At 38.9% G+C, this 19398-nt stretch overlaps 1 protein-coding gene across 4 annotated transcripts in view; it reads right to left on the minus strand.

Annotated features, from left to right (window-relative positions):
- LOC113198067 (sodium/glucose cotransporter 1) overlaps positions 1–19398 on the minus strand; it is a 69372-nt gene that overhangs the window by 21111 nt on the left and 28863 nt on the right. For all 4 annotated transcript variants that reach the window (XM_026410651.2, XM_026410652.2, XM_026410654.2 and 1 more), the window contains exons 6-10: positions 11296–11401; positions 10230–10310; positions 7358–7578; positions 7013–7148; positions 5455–5562 (exon numbers count right to left, since the gene is read on the minus strand). In XM_026410651.2, the coding sequence (XP_026266436.2) occupies positions 5455–5562; positions 7013–7148; positions 7358–7578; positions 10230–10310; positions 11296–11401 (652 nt within the window). The remainder of the gene's footprint in view (positions 1–5454; positions 5563–7012; positions 7149–7357; positions 7579–10229; positions 10311–11295; positions 11402–19398) is intronic.

The raw sequence follows: 19398 nt of genomic DNA on the forward strand, positions 1-19398 counted from the left end.
CATAACTGATCTCAAAATATCAGCAAAAGAGTTCAGTGTAATTAAACTTCCTATTTCCTGTTGCTCTCTTACAATAACTAAAATTGGCCATGGCCTGAAAGAGAACCAGGTAATGAATACCCCTTTATTAGGTTATCACAACATTTATGGGCTATCTAGTGTTGTAGATTCTCTAGTTTAAATGATATATAATAGTTTGTAAAGGTTTTCAAGCGGGAGGTGTATTTACAAATATAGAGTGTGATAAGAAGACATTCTTTTAACAAAGTCTCTGGCCTTGGGCCTGCTTCACAGGGATATTTGCATTTCAAAGATATAAGAAGATGTTACTAATTTGGTTCCATGGAAACAGCTGGCAGGGGAGGGGAGAAGAAGCTCTCCCTTTCTCAGACACTGATTTTTACAATAAATGTCTTTGAGGGGTTAATTTGCCCAGAACAGTAAATGATAAACCTGTTGTCATGGGAACTTCTGTAAATTGGGAACCTCTGAATTTCTCCCCCTATACACTGGGTATAAAGTTCTAAAACTTCCTGAACTCGTGGTTCAGAAGGACTGAAAGATTACACTGAAAACTTTTCCCTCTGAGCCTGGTTACAACCAATAAAAGTAAAGAATAAATCTGCTTCCTGCTATCTTCCAATGTCCTATCACATCTGTCCCTACAACACTGGGACAGTAGTTCTGTGTTTCTCTTTTGCTAGCAAAGTAATAAAACTTCTTCCTTTTTCTCAAAACATTGTCTTCTTTATTGGATTGTCATCATGGACAAGGACTGAGCCTTTGGTAAAAACAATTTCTCTTGAGGTCTTTTAGTAACATTATTCTCTTATACCTCTGGGTTTGGTATCTATAAACAATTTTATGGTCTCATATAAATAGCCTATCAATATAGACATAAAGTCTGCCCATTCCAATCTCTTTATTTTTTAGAAGGTTTTTAAAAATGTTTCCTCCTGAGTTTATATAATACAGACAATACACCTACTGGAGCTATAGGAGTTATAAAGACCGCTTAGTCTTTCTCATTTTTTCAATTGATAACTCTATTTTAAGAAGTTATTAGGTAGGGCCTTCAGCGATTTGCTCAGGGTTACTTCATCAGTTAACTGCTTAACTGGAACAGAACTCTGTCCTCTGTTCCACATTCATTTAAAACTCTAATTCATTTATTCACTCAACAAATATTTGTTGATCATAGTTTTATAGCAGCACAAACAAGAAGGAATGTCAGACCAAAATTTTAGAGAAATAGGATGATTGATGAGCCCAACCTATTCTATCCTAAGAATGGGAGCCATCTCATCACAAAGTAATGAAAAGTTCATTTCTGTTTTACTAAGATTTCTATTTAGCCTGACCATACTCTGAGGGCTAATCTTATTTGGAATTCCTGCCCAAGCCCTAAACTCACCCAACCCTAGTTCTCCTTGACCAGATAACAATGTTCCCTAAAACCTTAGCAGCCTCTCATAAATTCATATGTTGGAATCTCAATTTACTCCCTACCTTGAAATGTCAAGCCATGTAAATCCTTAACCTGCTATCTGCCTTTGTATTATGCTTCCCAGAACCTTGTTAGCTGTAAGTTCCCAAGACACCCCCCCCTTTGTAATTTCTTGTGCTATAAAACCTTTTTCCTGGAGAGCTAGGAAGTTTTCCTCAGGCCTTGCATTTTGGGTGAGGCAGCCGTTGGCCAGTTCTCTCTTATGTACACAACACAAGCTTGCTTTAATTTGGCTAAAAATTGCAGTAGGTGGTGTTTTCCTTGTGTTGTGATTCATCAAAGATAAGAGATATTTAGGAGACATAATGATAGCATTTGATATGGCTTGGTGGGGAAATAATTTACTGGCTGAGAAAAGGAGGATGAATCAGCAAATGAGACGTAAAGAAACTACCCAAGAATATGGAAAATGAGAAACAGGAAGAGTGGATAGGGGTAGCTGTGCCAATCTAAAGAAATAGGACAAATGCCCCCACAGAGACCAGTGTTATCAGAGCCAAAACTCTGGAGCCATTTTGACTCTTGCTCATCACAACCTTATTAAGCATCCTGGCTGCCTGGGGGTAATTAACTATTACTCCCATATTTATGTCACTTGAATGCAAATGGTTTGCCCAAGGTCATGCATGAAGTCTGTGGTTTAAAAGAAAAAGGACCCTCTCAAAATTCTTCAATTCCTGCCTTGAGCAGAGTTAAGGAAGCCAGATGGCAGACAGAGTTGTTGTGTGCCTTGAAAACGTCACTTTCTTACTGGAGGCCTCAGTTTTCCCAACTGTAAAAAGAAGAGGCTAATCAAATGGCCTCTGAGTTTCTTTTCAATAATAAAATTTTAAAGTTTATTATACATTAAGATATTAATATTTATGAATTTTTGTATTTCCTAAGAATCTCCTTGTAAGATATGGAAAATGACAAACTCCAAAATAGTGTGGTCTGGAAAGAGGGAGTGAAGAAGAAGGCAACACATTGGTAACATTGATCCTTTCCCAATACACCTTTTCCTAGAGATAGGACACTCCCTGAAAAGTAAGCAAACATCATCCAGTGACAAGACAATCCCTGGGAAGGAGATCTCCATCAGGCCTAGAATGACAGACTCTGAGCAGAAGCCAAAGCATAGATCCTTCCCCAAATAAATCCTTTCCCAGTGAGAGTACAATGGGACCCTGAAGGGAAAGAGATAAGCACTGAACACTGCCTAGACCCTAATATTCTCTCCTAAGTAAAAATATTGCCCAATGGTTCCATTCCCAATTTTCCAAGAAATCTCCATACTGCTTTCTATATTGGTTGCGCCAATTTGCAGTCCCACCATCAGCGTATGATTGTACCCGCCCCCCCATCCTCACCACCACTTATTGTTGTTTGTCTTCAAAATAGCTGCCATTCTGACTGGACTGAGATGAAATCTTAGAGGGGTTTTGATTTGCATTACTCTAATTGCTAGTGATGATGAACATTTTGTCATATACTTGTTGATTGATTGTACATCTTCTTCTGAGTAGTGATTGTTTAGGTCCTTGGCCCATTTGTTAATTGGGTTATTTTTTTTTTTGGTGTTTAGACTTTTTGGTTCTTTATATACCCTAGAGATTAGTGCTCTATCTGATGTGTGAGAGGTAAGAACCAACCTAGATGCCCTCCAATAGATGAATGGATAAAAAAAAGTGGCATATAAACACAATGGAATATTACTCAGCAATAAAAGAGAATAAAATCATGGCATTTGCAGGTAAATAAATAGAGTTAGATAAGATAATGCTAAGTTAGCCAATCCCAAAAAAACAAATGCCAAATGTTTTCATTGATATAAGGAGGCTGATTCATAGTGGAATAGGGAGTGTGAGCATGGGAAGAATAGAGGAACTCTATTCCTAGATAGAGCAGAGGGGTTGGATGGGAAGGGAGTGGGCATGGGGCTATTATGATGGTGGAATGTTATGGACATGAGTATCCAAAGAACAGGCATGAAGACACGAATTGGTGTGAATATACTATGTATATAACCAGATATATGAAAAATTATACTCTATATGTGTAATAAAAATTGTAACCACTGACATATATAAATTTAAAAAAAATAAATAATATTGCCTAGTAATAACAAATTTCAAATTCTGAAAAACTGTTTCCTAAGGGCCCAAACTGACATGCTCTGTCAATAATTAAGTCATCACTCAGTGTAGCATATATAAACATAGACTTCCCCTTAGCCATTGGCTTATTTTCCATCAGGAAAGTTGGTCCACAGATGCATGATTTCATTACTGAATAAAGGCTGTGCTGATCCATGAAGCTTGCACCCAGCCCAGTCATTTTGTGCTAACACTCCTAATCTAACCAGCTTTTCAGCCCTTGAACCATAATTAAGAGATTTATTTTTCTCCAACGTGAAACATGAATTACAAATTCACAAGTCAATCCCAAAACTCTAGTTATTCTAAACTCAGGATTCAATCTTCTAGGATAACATATTCTTTCTTTCTTTCTTCCTTTCTTTTTTTTGGGGGTACTGAGGATTAATCTCTTGGGGATGCCTGCCTACTTATCCACATCACCAGCTCTTTTTAATTTTTTTCATATTGAGACAGGGTCTCATTAATTTTCATAGGGCCTTACCAAATTGCTAAAGCTGGCCTTAAACTTGTGACCCTCCTGCCTCAGCCTCCCCTCCAGACTTGCTCGGATTACAAACAGGCATGTGCCACCAAGCGTAGAAGGGTGGGGTTCACCTATAATTCCAGCAATTTGGGATAACATACCTTGTATGGTAAGAAGCCACACTGAATTTTATTCATCTACAATTTATCTACAACTTCAAACTCCTTCCTTCTAGAACTAAAATCTGGATTTTTTCCTCCACTTATGTCTGTGAAATCATCTAAAAGTTAATTCATTCTCCAGGTAACTAGGAGGCTTAGTTCAAGCCTTCATATTAATTTGTTGGAATGTTTTATTTATTTTTAATGGATAGAAAAATTGTTTATATTTATCATGTACACCATGACATTTTGAAATTTGTATAGATTGTGGAATGGCTAAATCTAGCTAATTAACATATCAATGACCTTACATACATACTGTTTTTTGTGGTAATCTGCTCTCAGCAATTTTCAAGCACATACACTATATTGTTAATGGCCATAGTCACCACATTGTACAGTACATCTCTCGAACTTATTCCTCCTATCTGAAATTTTGTATTCTTTTACCAATATTTCTCCAAATCACGCCACCCTTTGTCTCACTCCCAGGTAATCACCATTCTCTCTATTGCTATAATCTTGACTTTTTACATTCTGTGTTTATCATGCAGTATTCATCTTCCTGAGTCTGGCTTAATTCACTTAATATAATGTCCTCCAAGCTCATCCAAGCTGTCATAATGACAGAATTTCCTTCTCTTTTAAGGTGAAACAATATTCCTTTGTGTATATATTCCACTTTTCTTTGCCCATTCAAATGTTGAGTTCATGGATTGATTTCATACCTTGACTGTTGTGAACCATGTTGCAATGAACATGGGGGTGCTGCTATCTCTTCAACATACTGATTTCATTTCCTTCAGAGATATATATACCCAGTAATGAGATTATTAGATCATATCATAGTTCTATCTTTTTTTTCAGGAACCTCCATAGTGTTTTCCACATTGATTATACTAATTTGTATTGCCTGTGTTGAAGATCTTTGAAAGATTTTCTAGATGATCATGGAAGAGCCACTGTTTTCCCTAGTAAGTTTTTATTTTCCAAGCCTGATGGACAAGTCCCAGGACTCAGAGAGCCTAACCAAGTCATATTCTTATAGACATGTGCAAAACCTGAAAATACTTAGAATGAAACTTCCCCTATTGACCGACTAGATTCAGAAACTTTTTAGTCTCAGAAGGCACCCAGGAGTCTAGAGGGAGCCTAAACCCAATCAGCCTCTCAAGAAAGACTCACCATCAGGCATGAGCTCCACCACCAAGGTGGGGTAGGCGATGTTGGTACAGCCAACTGGGGTGCCACAATATTTTTTACATTCTGAAGGAATGACACAGGCAATTTTTTCTGGGGAGAGACAAAGAATCATATCAGCAAACACACATTGGGGGAATACTTCTAAAATTCACCTTCTTAAAACAAGGTGTCAAATATAACATTTCTGCCCAGGGCCCCGAAATGGTTCCACACGAGTGTAGATTGCAGTGAGCACCTCCATCCCATGCCCCTATATTTTTTGTCTTGATTCACCCCCAACCTCTGACTAGGGAGGAAGGATGGCTCCTAAATAGAGGAAGATGAGGAACAAAAGAAATGCTTAGGGTGAGATGGTGGGGAACACTTTCTTCAGACTTTAGCTAACTACTCTTCAGCTCAACAGTGATAATTACCTTATTTTCTCCTGAAAAAGCACAGTGATCTGTGGTTCCTACCGCAAAGATATGCATAGGTTATGCAAATTCTAGACCATGTTATATAAGGCACATGAGCACCTGCAGAGTTCTGTCCTCCAGATTTATTTTAAGCAGCTCTTAGAAGTAGAGTCACATGTCTAAATAACTGAGGAAATTTCCTCTGTGACAGGATTGTTGGATACCACCTCCGAGATATGGGAAATCTGGGATTAAAAAGTAAATAGCCTCAGAGGGAAAGGAACATGGTCTAGAGTTTTAAAGAGAATTCTAGAAATGTGCATAGGATTCAGATCAACAAATATTTGTTCAACACTTGCTACAAGAATATCTCATTTAGTGCTGCCCTATATTCAACCATAGCACTATTTTGTAAACAAGTATGTATAACATGCAGTAGAATATAAACCATTCAGTTAGTTATACAGTCTTCCCTCAGTGTCCTTAGAGGGAACTGGTTCCAGGACACTACCCGACACCCAGTGGATACAAAACTCTGCAGGTGCTCAACTACCTTATATAATATGGTATAGAATTTGCATAACACATATATATCTTTCTGCATACTTTAAATCATCTCTAGATTACTTATAATTCCTAGTATTATATAAATGCTAGATAAACATTTGTTGTACCATGTTGAACAATAACAAGGCAAAAAAGGCTACACATGTTCAGTATAGATGAAATTTTTTCTGTATATTTTCAATCCATCCATAGTTGGTTAAAAACATGGACATGCAAATCATAAATATAAAAGATCAACTGTATTTTTTTTTCCTGACAGAAAAAACAAGCCTGGGGTAGGTGGAGGAGCTATAATTGAACACATGTTATTAAATGGAAGAGGCAAGTTGGATGCATATTGTGACTTTAGAAGATTTGAAAAATAAAATGAGTAAACAATTGCCAGTGTAAGAAACCAGGGAACACAACTCCAAACGTCTTTGTCCTCAAATTGCTCATTGTTGATCAGAGGGGAAAATGATGCTTGGTAATCATGGCCAGAAGAGGGCAGACTACAGGGAGCAGAAAGTTAGGGACTTTAGAAGTGATCCAGAGGTAGAGAAATGAGTATGGTCCGTGAGTCTCCCAGAAGGTATTACCTGTGTAGAGAATGCGGCTGATCATCCCTGGCATCACCATGAGGAACATGGGCAGCAGCTTCATGTACCCACACAGGGTACAGCCGGCCTTCACATGAGACATATTCTTGGCTGAGAGGCAGCGCTGCACAATCACCTGCCATGGAAAGCCCAGTGAGAGTGGGTTGCAGCCCTGAGATCCCATGATATCCGACAGTTAGGTTCCCCATCCTGAGTCCTTGGCCTGAGACTCAAGACCATGTGAGGCCTTCCCTATGTTTCCCAGCCCCACAAGCCACAGGTAGGCAGGAATCTCTTCAGTGCCCTGGGGAAAATCTGTACACCCTACATATCCAGCTTGAGTACCTGATCTGTGCACCAGTACCACAAGGCGAGGATGGCCAGCCCAAAGATGAGCCCAGGCCATGGGAGGTCTCCCTTCAGGGGATCTCGGAAGATGTGGAAGGAGTCTTCCCTTGGAGTGTAGCATTCTTCCTTGATGGTGGTGTTTCCATCAGAAATTAAGGTTGGAATGGCTTTCATATACTTTTCCATGAAGGCTTCATACCCTCCCACTTCATTGAAAGCTGGAAAAATTGGTACAAAAACAGTCTGAAATTTCCAACTCTTCATAGAGATTTCATCTCTGGGGCCTGAGAATCTGAGAGGACACCACCACCAGAGAGAGCCCTTACTGTGTGGTCTTGGGCAAGTTATTTTCCCATTCTGTGCCTCCACTTTCTCAACCATAGAATGGAATTATTAACCCTGCCCAGCCCCCTTGGGGGCTACTATGAGGATCCAAAGCAAAAACTTGTGAGAATGTTCTAAACACAAACTTCTTTACAAAATGGAAGGTATCTCAATGACTTAAATGAAGTTCTTAGTATGGGATCACATGCAAAGACTTCTTTCCTCACTCCCTGTTGTCAGCCATGGTCTTTGGAACGCAAATCACAGGCTTAGAGACCCTCAGTGACCAGTAAGAACCTGGACAGAGACCTACCACCTCTGGTCCTAGCAGTGGAATTTGATAACCAAGAAGATGAGGAATCTGGAACCCTGCTACCTCTCAGGTATGGGCCCTTGACAAGTCATTTCTTGTTGACCCACAGGGCCTACTAGGGAGCTTTCATACCAAATGAAAGTTCTCGGAAAACTGAACACTACAGAGAATATACGAAACTTTCCAGGACAGGTAGAAGTTCTTGTGCACCTAAAAATGAAATGCATTTTACATCCTCTCTTAACAACTATCCCTAGACATAGCTTTTCAATGTTGTCTTTTTAAAAAAATTTTTATTCTCATTTGTTATATATGACAGCAGAATGCATTACAATTCATATTACACATATAGAGCATAATTTTTCATATCTCTGGTTTTATACAAAGTATATTCACACCATTCGTGTCTTCATACATGTACTTTGGATAATGATGTCCATCTCATTTCATCATCATTTCTAACCCCATGCCCCCTTCCTTTCCCTCCCACCCCTTTGCCCTATCTAGACTTTGTGTATTCCTCCCATGCTCCCCCTCTCTACCCCACTATGAATCAGCCTCCTTATATCAGAGAAAACATTTGGCATTTGGTTTTGGGGAATTGGCTAACTTCACTTAGCATTATCTTCTCCAACTCCATCCATTTACCTGCAAATTCCATAATTTTATTCTCTTTTCTTCTTGAGTAATATTTCATTGTGTATATATACTACTTTTTTAATCCATTCACCTACTGAAGGACATCTAGGTTGGTTCCACAATTTAGCAATTGTGAATTGTGCTGCTATAAATATTGATGTGGCTGTGTCCCTGTAATATGCTAGACTGAGAAGAGGAACAGATGGTCAAATGGTGGTTCCATTCCTAGTTTTCCAAGGAATCTCCATACTGCTTTCTATATTGGCTGCACCAATTTGCAGTCCCACCAGCAATGTATGAATGTGCCTTTTTCCCCACATCCTCGCCAACACTTATTGTTTGTCTGCGTAATAGCTGCCATTCTGACTGGAGTGAGATGAAATCTTAGTTTTGATTTGCATTTCTCTAATTGCTAGAGATGATGAACATTTTTTTCATATATTTGTTGATTGATTGTACATCATATTCTTAGAAGTGTCTGTTCAGAGCCTTTGCTGATTTATTGATTGAGTTATTTTTTTTTTGGTATTTAACTTTCTGAGTTCTTTACATACCCTAGTGATTAGTGCTCTATCTGATGTGTGAGTGGTAAAGATTTTCTCCCAAAATGTAGGCTCTCTATTCACCTCACAGATTGTTTCTTTTGCTGAGAAGAAACTTTAGTTTGAATCCATCCCATTTATTGATTCCTAACTTTAATTCTTGCACTATAGGAGTCTTATAGTTGGAGCCTAATCCTATGTGATGGAGATTAGGGCCTACTTTTTCTTCTATTAGATGCAGAGTCTCTGGTTGTATTCCTAGGTTCTTGATACACTTTGAATTGAGTTTTGTACATGGTGAGAGATAGGGTTTTAATTTCATTTTGTTGCATATGGATTTCCAGTTTTCCCAAGAAGAGTGAAGCAGGTGGCATCAACTATACCAGACCTTAAACTATACTACAGCACAAGAGTATCAAAAACATCATGGTATTGGCAACAAAATAGACCAGTAGACCAATGTTACAGAATAGAGGACACAGAGACTAACCCACAAAATTACAATTATTTTATATTAGACAAAGGTGCCAAAAACATACAATGGAGAAAAGATAGACTCTCCAATGTTGTCATTAGGATTTTCTAGGCAAGTAAAACTTCAAAAAATGAGGGGGTGGGAGGCAACATTAAGTGGCCAATTTAATTTTTTTCAAAGAAGGACATTGAAAGGAAAATTATGACATACTGTCAATAACTCATGAGAGTGGACATTTAACTTCAAAATGTAAGGATATATTTAGCTTAATGGATATTAAGCCTCATCTATCACCTTTTTGCCCCCTCAATTTCTCCACAGAGAGGCCCACACTGGGGTCAACTGATTGAAGCTATCAAGGGAGAACAGGAGCCCCAACCTGAGTCCTCCCAAGATGAAGAAGCTACCTCTGTACCCCAGGTGATGGTCAAAGTGGGTTGGACCACTGCCCTTCAAAGGACACAGACTGCCCAAATTCACAGCTTGGCAGGAAGCAAGGAGAGAAGCCAAACTTTCTTTGCCTGGCTCTGTATATATTCCCCCACCCCCTCCTCAGCCTGCCCTTCCCCCACTTACCAAACCCAGTCAGGATAAAAGACCCCACCAGCATAATTGCTGTCTGCAAGGTGTCCGTGTAGATCACAGCTGCCAGGCCCCCTAAGCAGGCAAGAAGACAACATAGCTCACCTCATGTGGAAGACTGCCTCCTATCACCCATCCCAACCTCTACTTCTTGTACACAAATCTGAGAAACCTCCCCATCCCCAGTCACCAACCTGCCTTTCCTCCCCACCCTTTACAGTATTCTGCTATTTAAAAGTATGTTCTCAACCTCTGCTTTTCACAGAAATGTTCTCAAGGCCTTAGGGAAAGGAGAATGTTCTGAAGAACCTGATTTGACCATGTTAAGCCAAGGGATGGCTCAAAGGAGATGGCTGCTCTATAGTAAGAGAAAGCAGCTTCCAAATGAAGGCAAAGAGGAGCAAAGAGCTGACTAGGGAGATTCCTAGGAACATTACCAAATTGCCACATTTCAGAGGGCCACTTCTATGTCCATCCCTGTTTCTCAGACTATCTGAGTAACTTTAGTCCTCAAAGATATGGAGCCCCAATTCAGCTGTAAGTTTCATTGCTGCTCCTGACCTTCCCAAACTAGGCAAAGTGACACCTCTGCAACCCTTTCTCTCTCCTGCAGTAGCTCTCAGTCCCCAGAATATCAAATCCAAGGCCTCTGTACCTCATTTGAATTATCAAGCCTATGGCCCACACTCGCCCCCATTACTCCTCAGTGGCCACTCTCCTTCAGCCAAATGCATCCTCTTGCTTACCTTGCCTCCACCTCATGGCCTACCATTCCTACCTCCATTCTCAGCTCGCACATTCTTGCACCTGAAACTCCTCTGATGTTCCCAATTTAGTCACATTGTTTCTACAATCTGCAGGGCCAAACTCTCCCTGAGGTCCTGTAAGAAGTTGCCCTATCCCAGCCTCTACTGGAGATTTCTGAGACCACTCAGGTAACTACTAGTAGATACCCAGAAAATGCCCATTCTCAAACTGTTTCCTGGGTGTATCTCTCTTCTTCAAGAAATGCCCAATACTGGGCTGAACTTGAGATGCCAGTTCACTTGAACAGACTCACCTGTGATTGTGTAAAGCCCAGTGATTGCTAATAAGATAAAGATGGCCAGGTATATATCCAGGCCCAAAGCCAGATTGATGAATATGGCTCCAGAGAAGATGTCTGCCTAGAAGAAGAGGAGAGGCAGGTTAGAAGTGGCAGAAGCCAGTTAGCCACAGAGTGCATACTGTATTCTCAAGCTTTATTCAGGAGGATAATTTTCTGGATACAGAAAAAGGATTTCATGGTTAAAAAGGTGGAAAATGCTGAATTTAAAAAGTTAAGGCAATTTCTTTGCCACACACCTTCTCTGAGCCTTTAGTATACATCATTTTCTGTGAATCCATAGAAGCAAACATGAGCACAGTATACAACTTCACCAACTTATTTAACTTTTGCCAAGGAGTAACTATTAACTATTGATGTTCCTCCTAACTCACCTGTAGACTGCTGCTCTTAGCTATTATCCATAATTTATACCTCAATGTACACAAGTCTGTCAGATCTATTCCCAAACACAAGTTTTTGTGCCAAAGAATCCATGAGTGGGGATCGCAACCCCAACTGAAGAATGGAGAGAACTTTAGAAAGATTATAATTTTATCTTCCTGACCCAGAAGGAGTTCATCTTGACTCATTTCAGGGAAATTGTTCCATTTATTTCTCCTGAACTCAATATATTCTTGGTGCAGTTCTTCCATGACCTCTTTCTCCTTATGTCTCTCAGCCCTCTCATAATTAGCCTTCTACCTGGCTGGATGATGTAGTTGCTAATATACAACAGCAGAGGGCGTAAGGATCAACCAAAATCAATTTTCATGTCATCTCCAAAATACTGCACTACCAGGAAAGATTAATATTAAGGAATGATCATGGTGAATCTTTTCAAACATTTAGATAAAGAATAAGGTTGTCTTCCCCTAGATGGAGATGAGTGAGATGTTTTATTGCACAGAGTCATTTCAGGGCATGCAAAAATTGCCCAGCCAGAGTCCTGGGGAACAGGTCAATAGAGTTGGACTCACCCTCTCTCAATCTCATCTCCTCTCTCCCTCTCTACTGCAGCTCCTCAGTTCTCCCTAGTGGCTGAGACGCCCCACAACACCCTCCTGTCCTGCTGCTAGATTTGAATGTGTCTTCCAAATGTTCACTTGTTGAAAACTTAACCCCCAAATCCTTATGTTGATGATATTTAAAGATGGGACATTTGAGAGGTAATTAGGATTAGAAAACACCACAAGGACAGGAGCTCCATAATATTGTTGACTTTATAAGGACAAGAAGAGAGACTGTACTTTCCAGGCTCCTTATCACCATGTGATCCACATGTTGGGAACAGCAAGGAAGCCCTCACCAGATGCCAGTGCTGTGCCCTTGAACTTTCCAGTTTCCAAAACTATAAGAAATTGATCTTTATAAATTATGCAATCTCAGGTATCCTGTTATAGCAACATAAAACATACTAAGACACTCTCCCAGTGGAATCTCCTCACTACTGTCTCTCTTATTTGCCTCTATTATTTGGTATAATGTAATTTCATACTTATGTGCTAATGTTTGAGCCCTGGAGAATGAATCAACCCCCCACTCCCAAGATGGGCTCCTGAGGAACCCATGACTTAGTTCCAGTCATCCAGATCTTCCCTGAAGATTCTCATTCAAGAGACTTAATGCCATCATCATTCTTGGTGAAGGAGGATAGGCAGAGCTAGGAGGTGGGAAGAGAGGGGATGACTTAGAAAGTCACCCCCTCACTGGAAGCTGGTGGTCAGAGGACCTGAGTTTTAGGTACATCACTGAGTAACCCTAGGCAAAACATTTTGCTTCTCTACTTCTCAGTGCCTTTAAAGCAGGACGTCCTGCCTCCAGATGGTTGTCTTAGTGGCTGGAAATGGGAAAGGACTGCAGCCAAGGAAAACATTCCCCAACAAGATCCTGGATGGATGCATCCTGCCCTCTGTAGCAGCCCAAGAGGAGGAAAGAACCCCTGCTGTACTCTTTGCTTGCTAAATGTAAATAACCACTTTTTTCTGATTGCACATTTGAAATTGTGATGAATACTTATAATGCCAGTTCCTCCCATCCCATGCCTCCAAACAGTTACATGAAATTATGTAAATTAAAGGGATCCTATTCAAGATTACAGCAGGATGCTGTCAAATTCACACACTTTTGATTTGGTGGATTAGCTAACAAACACAAATGAGCTATAAAAAGAGGCTGCTACTATTGCCTTAGAAATGCCCACAATTGGCTTATTTTCCATGGAAGGTAATTTTTAGTGCTTTAGGATAACATATCATTGTAGACTGTGATTCTCTCATTAATATTTGCCTTACCGTCATTAGTCTCAGACAAGTGTTACACAACCCCAAGATAATTCTATAAATGAAGTTTATAAAGACTTCTTGAAGTGTTGAACTCATAGAAATCTTGTTCTATGACATTCTATTTCCATCTAGTAAAGATAAAGAATTCTAAGAAAACCTCCCTGGTGAATAAATTCTTTCTCCCATGAGTCATTCCCAACTCCAAAATAGATTCTGCCCTTGAAACCCCAAATATCAGCAGAAACGCCTGGGGTTATGATAGCTGAGTTCATGAAAGTGACTGTATTTGAGTGAACTCACTTTAGCCTGGGGTTTCTGGCATTAGTCTTTGGGTGTCTCTTATGCCCTAATTTCATGCTTCACTACTAGGTTCCCCCCCTACTTTTCCAGAGAATTTTATAGTTTACTAAGGACTTCCAGGTGCCCATGTTATTTTGATCCTCAAAACAACATTGAAAAGTAAGGAATCACTTTTCTGTGATATTTTCTGTAAAGTCATTTTAACCATTTTTTTAAATTGACTTTTAAAATAAAATAAAATTTTAAATAAAATAATGTGTATGATTTTAAAACAAACAGCATGGGAAGTTATATAATGAAAAGTAAAATATTAAATGCTGAAAAATCATTACTCTGCCCAAAGGTGAACACTGTTGAGAGCTTTTTGTCTACCAGTTATTTTTAAAGAGTTTGCTGAAATTTAGATATCAACAGTTATGTTCTCCATACCCTAAATGTAATAATGCTGAAGTCAAAAATTGAAAAATGTTTAAAATTTTTGCCAAGAGCAAGGGGAAATATAACAAAAATGGTGTGAGTATTTTTTTTTGTACATGTAGGAGGAATTTGCTGGAGATCAAACCCTTTGCACTAGCTAACAAGTGCTCTGTCTCTGAGCTAAATCCCAGGCAGTGTGCACATTCTGATTGGATCTTTATAATAAAAGAATACACAAAATATAGAAAATATTGAAATATGAAAATGAAATGTTTGTATTATTATAGGATTATGGGTGTTTTCCTACCCTAAGATTTTCTTAAATGCCTTGCAGTTTCAAAAGTGGAGCAGAAATTTTTAAAATATTCTTTAAGGATAAATGGGCGTGGGGGGTGTAGTAAAAATATAAAAATAAAGATGGTAAAAATACATAGGAAGTTCAAGTTAAGGTTTACCTTTTAGGAAGGAGGGTACTGGGATCAAGAGAAAGATCAGAGAAAAGAATACACATAAGTTATGTTTTATTTCTTTTTAAAAATGATAAATTATGTCAGGTGTGTTGGCACACACCTGTAATCTCAGTGACTCAGGAGAATTTCAAATTCAAAGACAGTTTCAGCAACTTAATGAGACTTTGTCTCAAAATGAAAAGAAGAGCTAAGAGCAGCGGAGAAGATGTAGCTCAGTGGTAAAGCTCCTTTCCATTCAATCCCCATACCACAATAAATTAATAATATATAATTAGATCTATAAAATTTGAGTGGGTAGATATTAAGGCGTTTGCCATATGATTATTCTTTTGCTTTTCTGTATGTTTCAAATATTTCATTAAATTATTTTTATTTAGAAAAGCAGAGGAAATACACCATAATAGTGGTATGGTAATAGCCCTGAGAACAATGGTGATAATAGCCCCAGGAAATACAAACAAGGACATTCACTTATCATGTGTAATTCATAAAACTGAGGCTTTATCTCAAGTGATCATGCATATTTGAATAATACATAGCTTTGATATAAAAGGAGTATTCTATAATCCTCTGAGGTAATTTGTTTCACATGTAATCATCCCAGATTGCTCCTTTCCTACACTACTGTTAAATGCCTTAAGAAAAAGAGAGAGAAAAGAGAAAAAAGAAAGGAAAGAAGGAAAAAAGGAAGGAAGCAAGCAAAGAAAAAAGGAAGAAGAGAAAAGAAAAAAAAGGGAGAGAGATGGAAATTTCCCTGATATTGCTAAAGAAAATCAACTCAAAGTGAAACAGAAAAGTATAGTCCTCTAGGTTCAGGGATTGGCAATTTTTTCCCTGTAAAAAGTCAGGTATGAAATGTTTTCAGCTTTTCAAGCCATATCATTATTCCAGCTCTGCAGGTGAAACATGAAAGCATCATAGACAACATAAACAAATGGGCTTTTCTGTGTTCCAAGAAAGCGTTATTTACACGAGCAAATAGTAGGTTGGTTTCTCCCAAGGGCTTTGAAAGTTTAGCTCATCAGTTTCCATGGGACTCTTAGGGAACAATAAAACATTCAGACACTAACTAGAAAATATTTGGGAGTAACTGAGTCTGATATTGGTGAGCCTTCTGTAGGTTGTTTGGCTTCAGTGAGGATGTTTTTAAGATGCTGTGATTTGTCATGTGTGTTTGCTGTCCATTCTGGTTCTAAGATGTATCTGAGCACCCAATAAATCCTATCTGGCAATGAGGTTTCAGATGGAGAAGCATCATTGCTCAAATTTCTCTTTCTATCTGTGAATGTGAATAGCCAAGGTAATAAGCATTCAAACCTTAAGCAAAAGCCAAAGCTTTTATTTTTACCCAAGGATCCCAAATGGACAGCAGAGTTGCAGTAAAAGTTCATTGCAGTCATGATCTGTGATAATAACTTAGGAAATACAAACAAGGACATTCAATTATCACATGTAATTCATAAAATCTGAGGTTTTATCTCAAGTGACTGCACATATTTGAATAAGATGCACCATGCCAGGAAACCTCCAGAATAAAATGCTTCTCAGAGCTTGATAAGGAAGGTGCTCAAAGGAACCAATAAAATGCAGAAGTTCATAGAAAGACAATCAGTTCAGGGTCTCTGAGTTGGAAAGAATATGACCTCAAGATGGTAGCCATAGCAAAGGCTCCACGCCACCACTACCCACACACCTGCAATATGCTTTGCTGTCTACCACCAATTCTATACATATTGAATTTCTGTGTCTTCTCAAAACCTTCCTGGCAAGTCTCTAGCTGTTCTTGGTTTGTACATGGATCCCACAAAGCCTTCTCTCCTCTCTTGTCATCTATCACAAACTGTCTGTACACACACACACACACACACAAATACACAAATTAGTTAATCTTTGTGTGTAATACAAACTATACCTACTACTAGTATACTCAGTTACTTTATTAACTAATAGTTCTTTTCTTTTATTCATGATCCCTGCACTCCTGTGTACTGGGCTCCTAGCAGGTACAATTGACATCAATGTATTTCTTTTGTTTTCATGTCTGAATTCTGTGTATGTATTTCTTTATAAAATTTCAAGTTCTACACCCCATGGTAAACCTGAAGCCAGCCAAATGTACAGCCAAAGCCTTGTCTCTCTCCACACACCTCCCTCCTTCAGGACATCCAGACACCCAGCGTACAATTGATATTTTCTTGTTACAGTCCTTTCAGATCCTTCTCTCACCAACTCGTTTATATTATGAGATTCATTTAACTGCTTCTCTTAATTTTTCATGCAGTCTTAAGTTTTAACGCTCTCTGTACTGGAGGAATGAAAGATAGAAGACACATAAGGTCAAAAGATTTAAATCAGTGTCAAGAAACCTGATTCTCATCCTGGTTCTGCTCCTCTTTAACCCTCAAAAGTCCCTTTCCCTCCCTAAACCTCATTTGCCCATCTATAAAATGAGAGCTTAGGACATAGAACTAGCTGATCTATCCCATTTCATCATTTTCCATCTTCATTTTATGTAAGCTCAGTGCAAAAGTGTGAAACCACAGACTTTGAGACTAGACAGACTAGATTCCAATCCTGCCTTTGCCTTATGCTAGCTGGGGAAAATTACCTAACTTCTCTGAGGCGTCATTTTCTCTTCCATGAAGTGAAAAGTAAAAAAAGAAATCCCTAACAATGTGGTACACTTATGAGAACAATAGATAGTGAAAGTAAAGGTCCTACTGAAGACTAAATAAAAATACTGGCACTAAGTGCAGCTATCATCCTTCTTCAGCATTTGTCAAGGGATTATGTTTGGGCAACAGATGGAACAAATATGATGTTTATTAGGGCTTCTAGTAGGGAGCACCGGGAATTATACAGAGAGGCAACAGACAATGACATGCCCTGATTCAAAAGCAAAATTTAGAAAAAAACTGATGCTAGGAAACATTCCTCATCAAGATCTGAGCAGAAAGAGGATGCCCCTCACCTACCTGGGGACTCTCAATCCAAGGAGGTTTAATCAGTAACCTGAAAAATAGGTGGGGTGACAGGGAAGGCAGGAAGAGAGGTTGGCCATTTATTTATATGACTACCCCTACACCAGCTCCAAGGGCAAAGAGTGCCCTTTCCATGGCAACTGCAGTCAACAGACTTTCACCAGCTTGAACTGTGGACTTGGAAAATGTTTGCCTCTGAAAAGGGGAAACCCATTACCCTTCTCTATTTGCTCAAGAGACTGGTACCACCGCACAAGCTGGACTGAAGGGCAATTCCATCACCAGATTCCTGCTACTTTTAGAGTGACCTTTCCACCCTCCTGCTTATCTACCTTTTTCTCATCTTAGATTAGTGCCCTCCCCTCCCTTATGAAGCTGGGGTCTGATGTCTTCAACCCTACCAGCACTTTCCAGTCTTAGGCCAGTCTGACATCCAGTGCAATAAAACTGAAAAGGCCAGAGTTTTCATCTTGTAGCTAAAAACTAACCCTGAAGGAGAAGAGGAGAATGAAAAGGAGGGAGAATCCTCCTATTAGTGGAGAAAGCACAAAGGCACTAGTCAGAAGGCTGGCACAGGTCAAGGACAGTAGGAGAGCAGTCAGAAAGGAGGCAGAATGATTGCTGGTTGTCAGTCCCAACTCCTGAGACAAAAACCCTATCAGGTTTATCAATGAGAGCATGTTCAAAGCCTTTCATAGGAAACAACCGTCTCTTCAACAAATGGTGCTGGGAGAACTGGATATTCACGGGCAACAGGATGGAGTTGGATGCCTATCTCACACCAAACACAACAATTAACTCCATAGAGATGAAACCTGAAGGTAAAAGCTAAAGCTATGAAACTCAGGAGAAAATGTGTAGACAAATCTCCAGAACCTTGGATTTGGCAATGGAATCTTAGAAATTATACCAAAAGGATTAAAAAGGAAAATAGATAAGTTGAACTTCACCAAGATTTAAAACATTTGTGCATCAAAGGATATTATTAATAATGTGAAAAAGAACTTACAGAATAAGGGAACACATTTTCAAGTTACATATCTGATAAGGATCTGGGATCCAGAATATACAAGGATGTTTTACAACCGAACAACAAAAAGGCAGAAAAAAACCTAAATTTTTTAAAACATGTACACGTAGGCCAGGACAGGAGGGTAATAATACAGAAAGCAAAAATAATTCTGGTAGATTTTCTTTAAAGAAAGAATAACCAAACACAACCTCATTTGGATTCTGAGTCAAACTAACTAATTAAGAGAGTGTTTTTGAGATAATCAGGAAATTTTGGTTATGGAATAGCTATTAAACAACCTAAATTTTGAAATCACCATAATTTTAGGTAGACATTATTATAGCACAATAGTTATGAATTTAGGAAGCCAAAGGTACATCCTGAAGAATTTACAGAGAAATGACATGATCTCTAGGATCTGTTGTAAAATATTGCTGAAAAATGGCAAAATATTGATAATTATTAAAGCCAAATGATTAATACTAGATATTTGAGTACTTGTATTCTACCTCTGTTTATGTATGTTGCAAATGTTACTTAATTATGTTGTTGTCTCAGCTTTAAGTAATCAGAAAAATGAAAGCACTGGCAACTGTTTTTTTTTTTCCCCCAAT

This window comes from Urocitellus parryii, chromosome 3, assembly GCF_045843805.1.
Source record: "Urocitellus parryii isolate mUroPar1 chromosome 3, mUroPar1.hap1, whole genome shotgun sequence".
Classification (NCBI taxonomy): domain Eukaryota; kingdom Metazoa; phylum Chordata; class Mammalia; order Rodentia; family Sciuridae; genus Urocitellus; species Urocitellus parryii.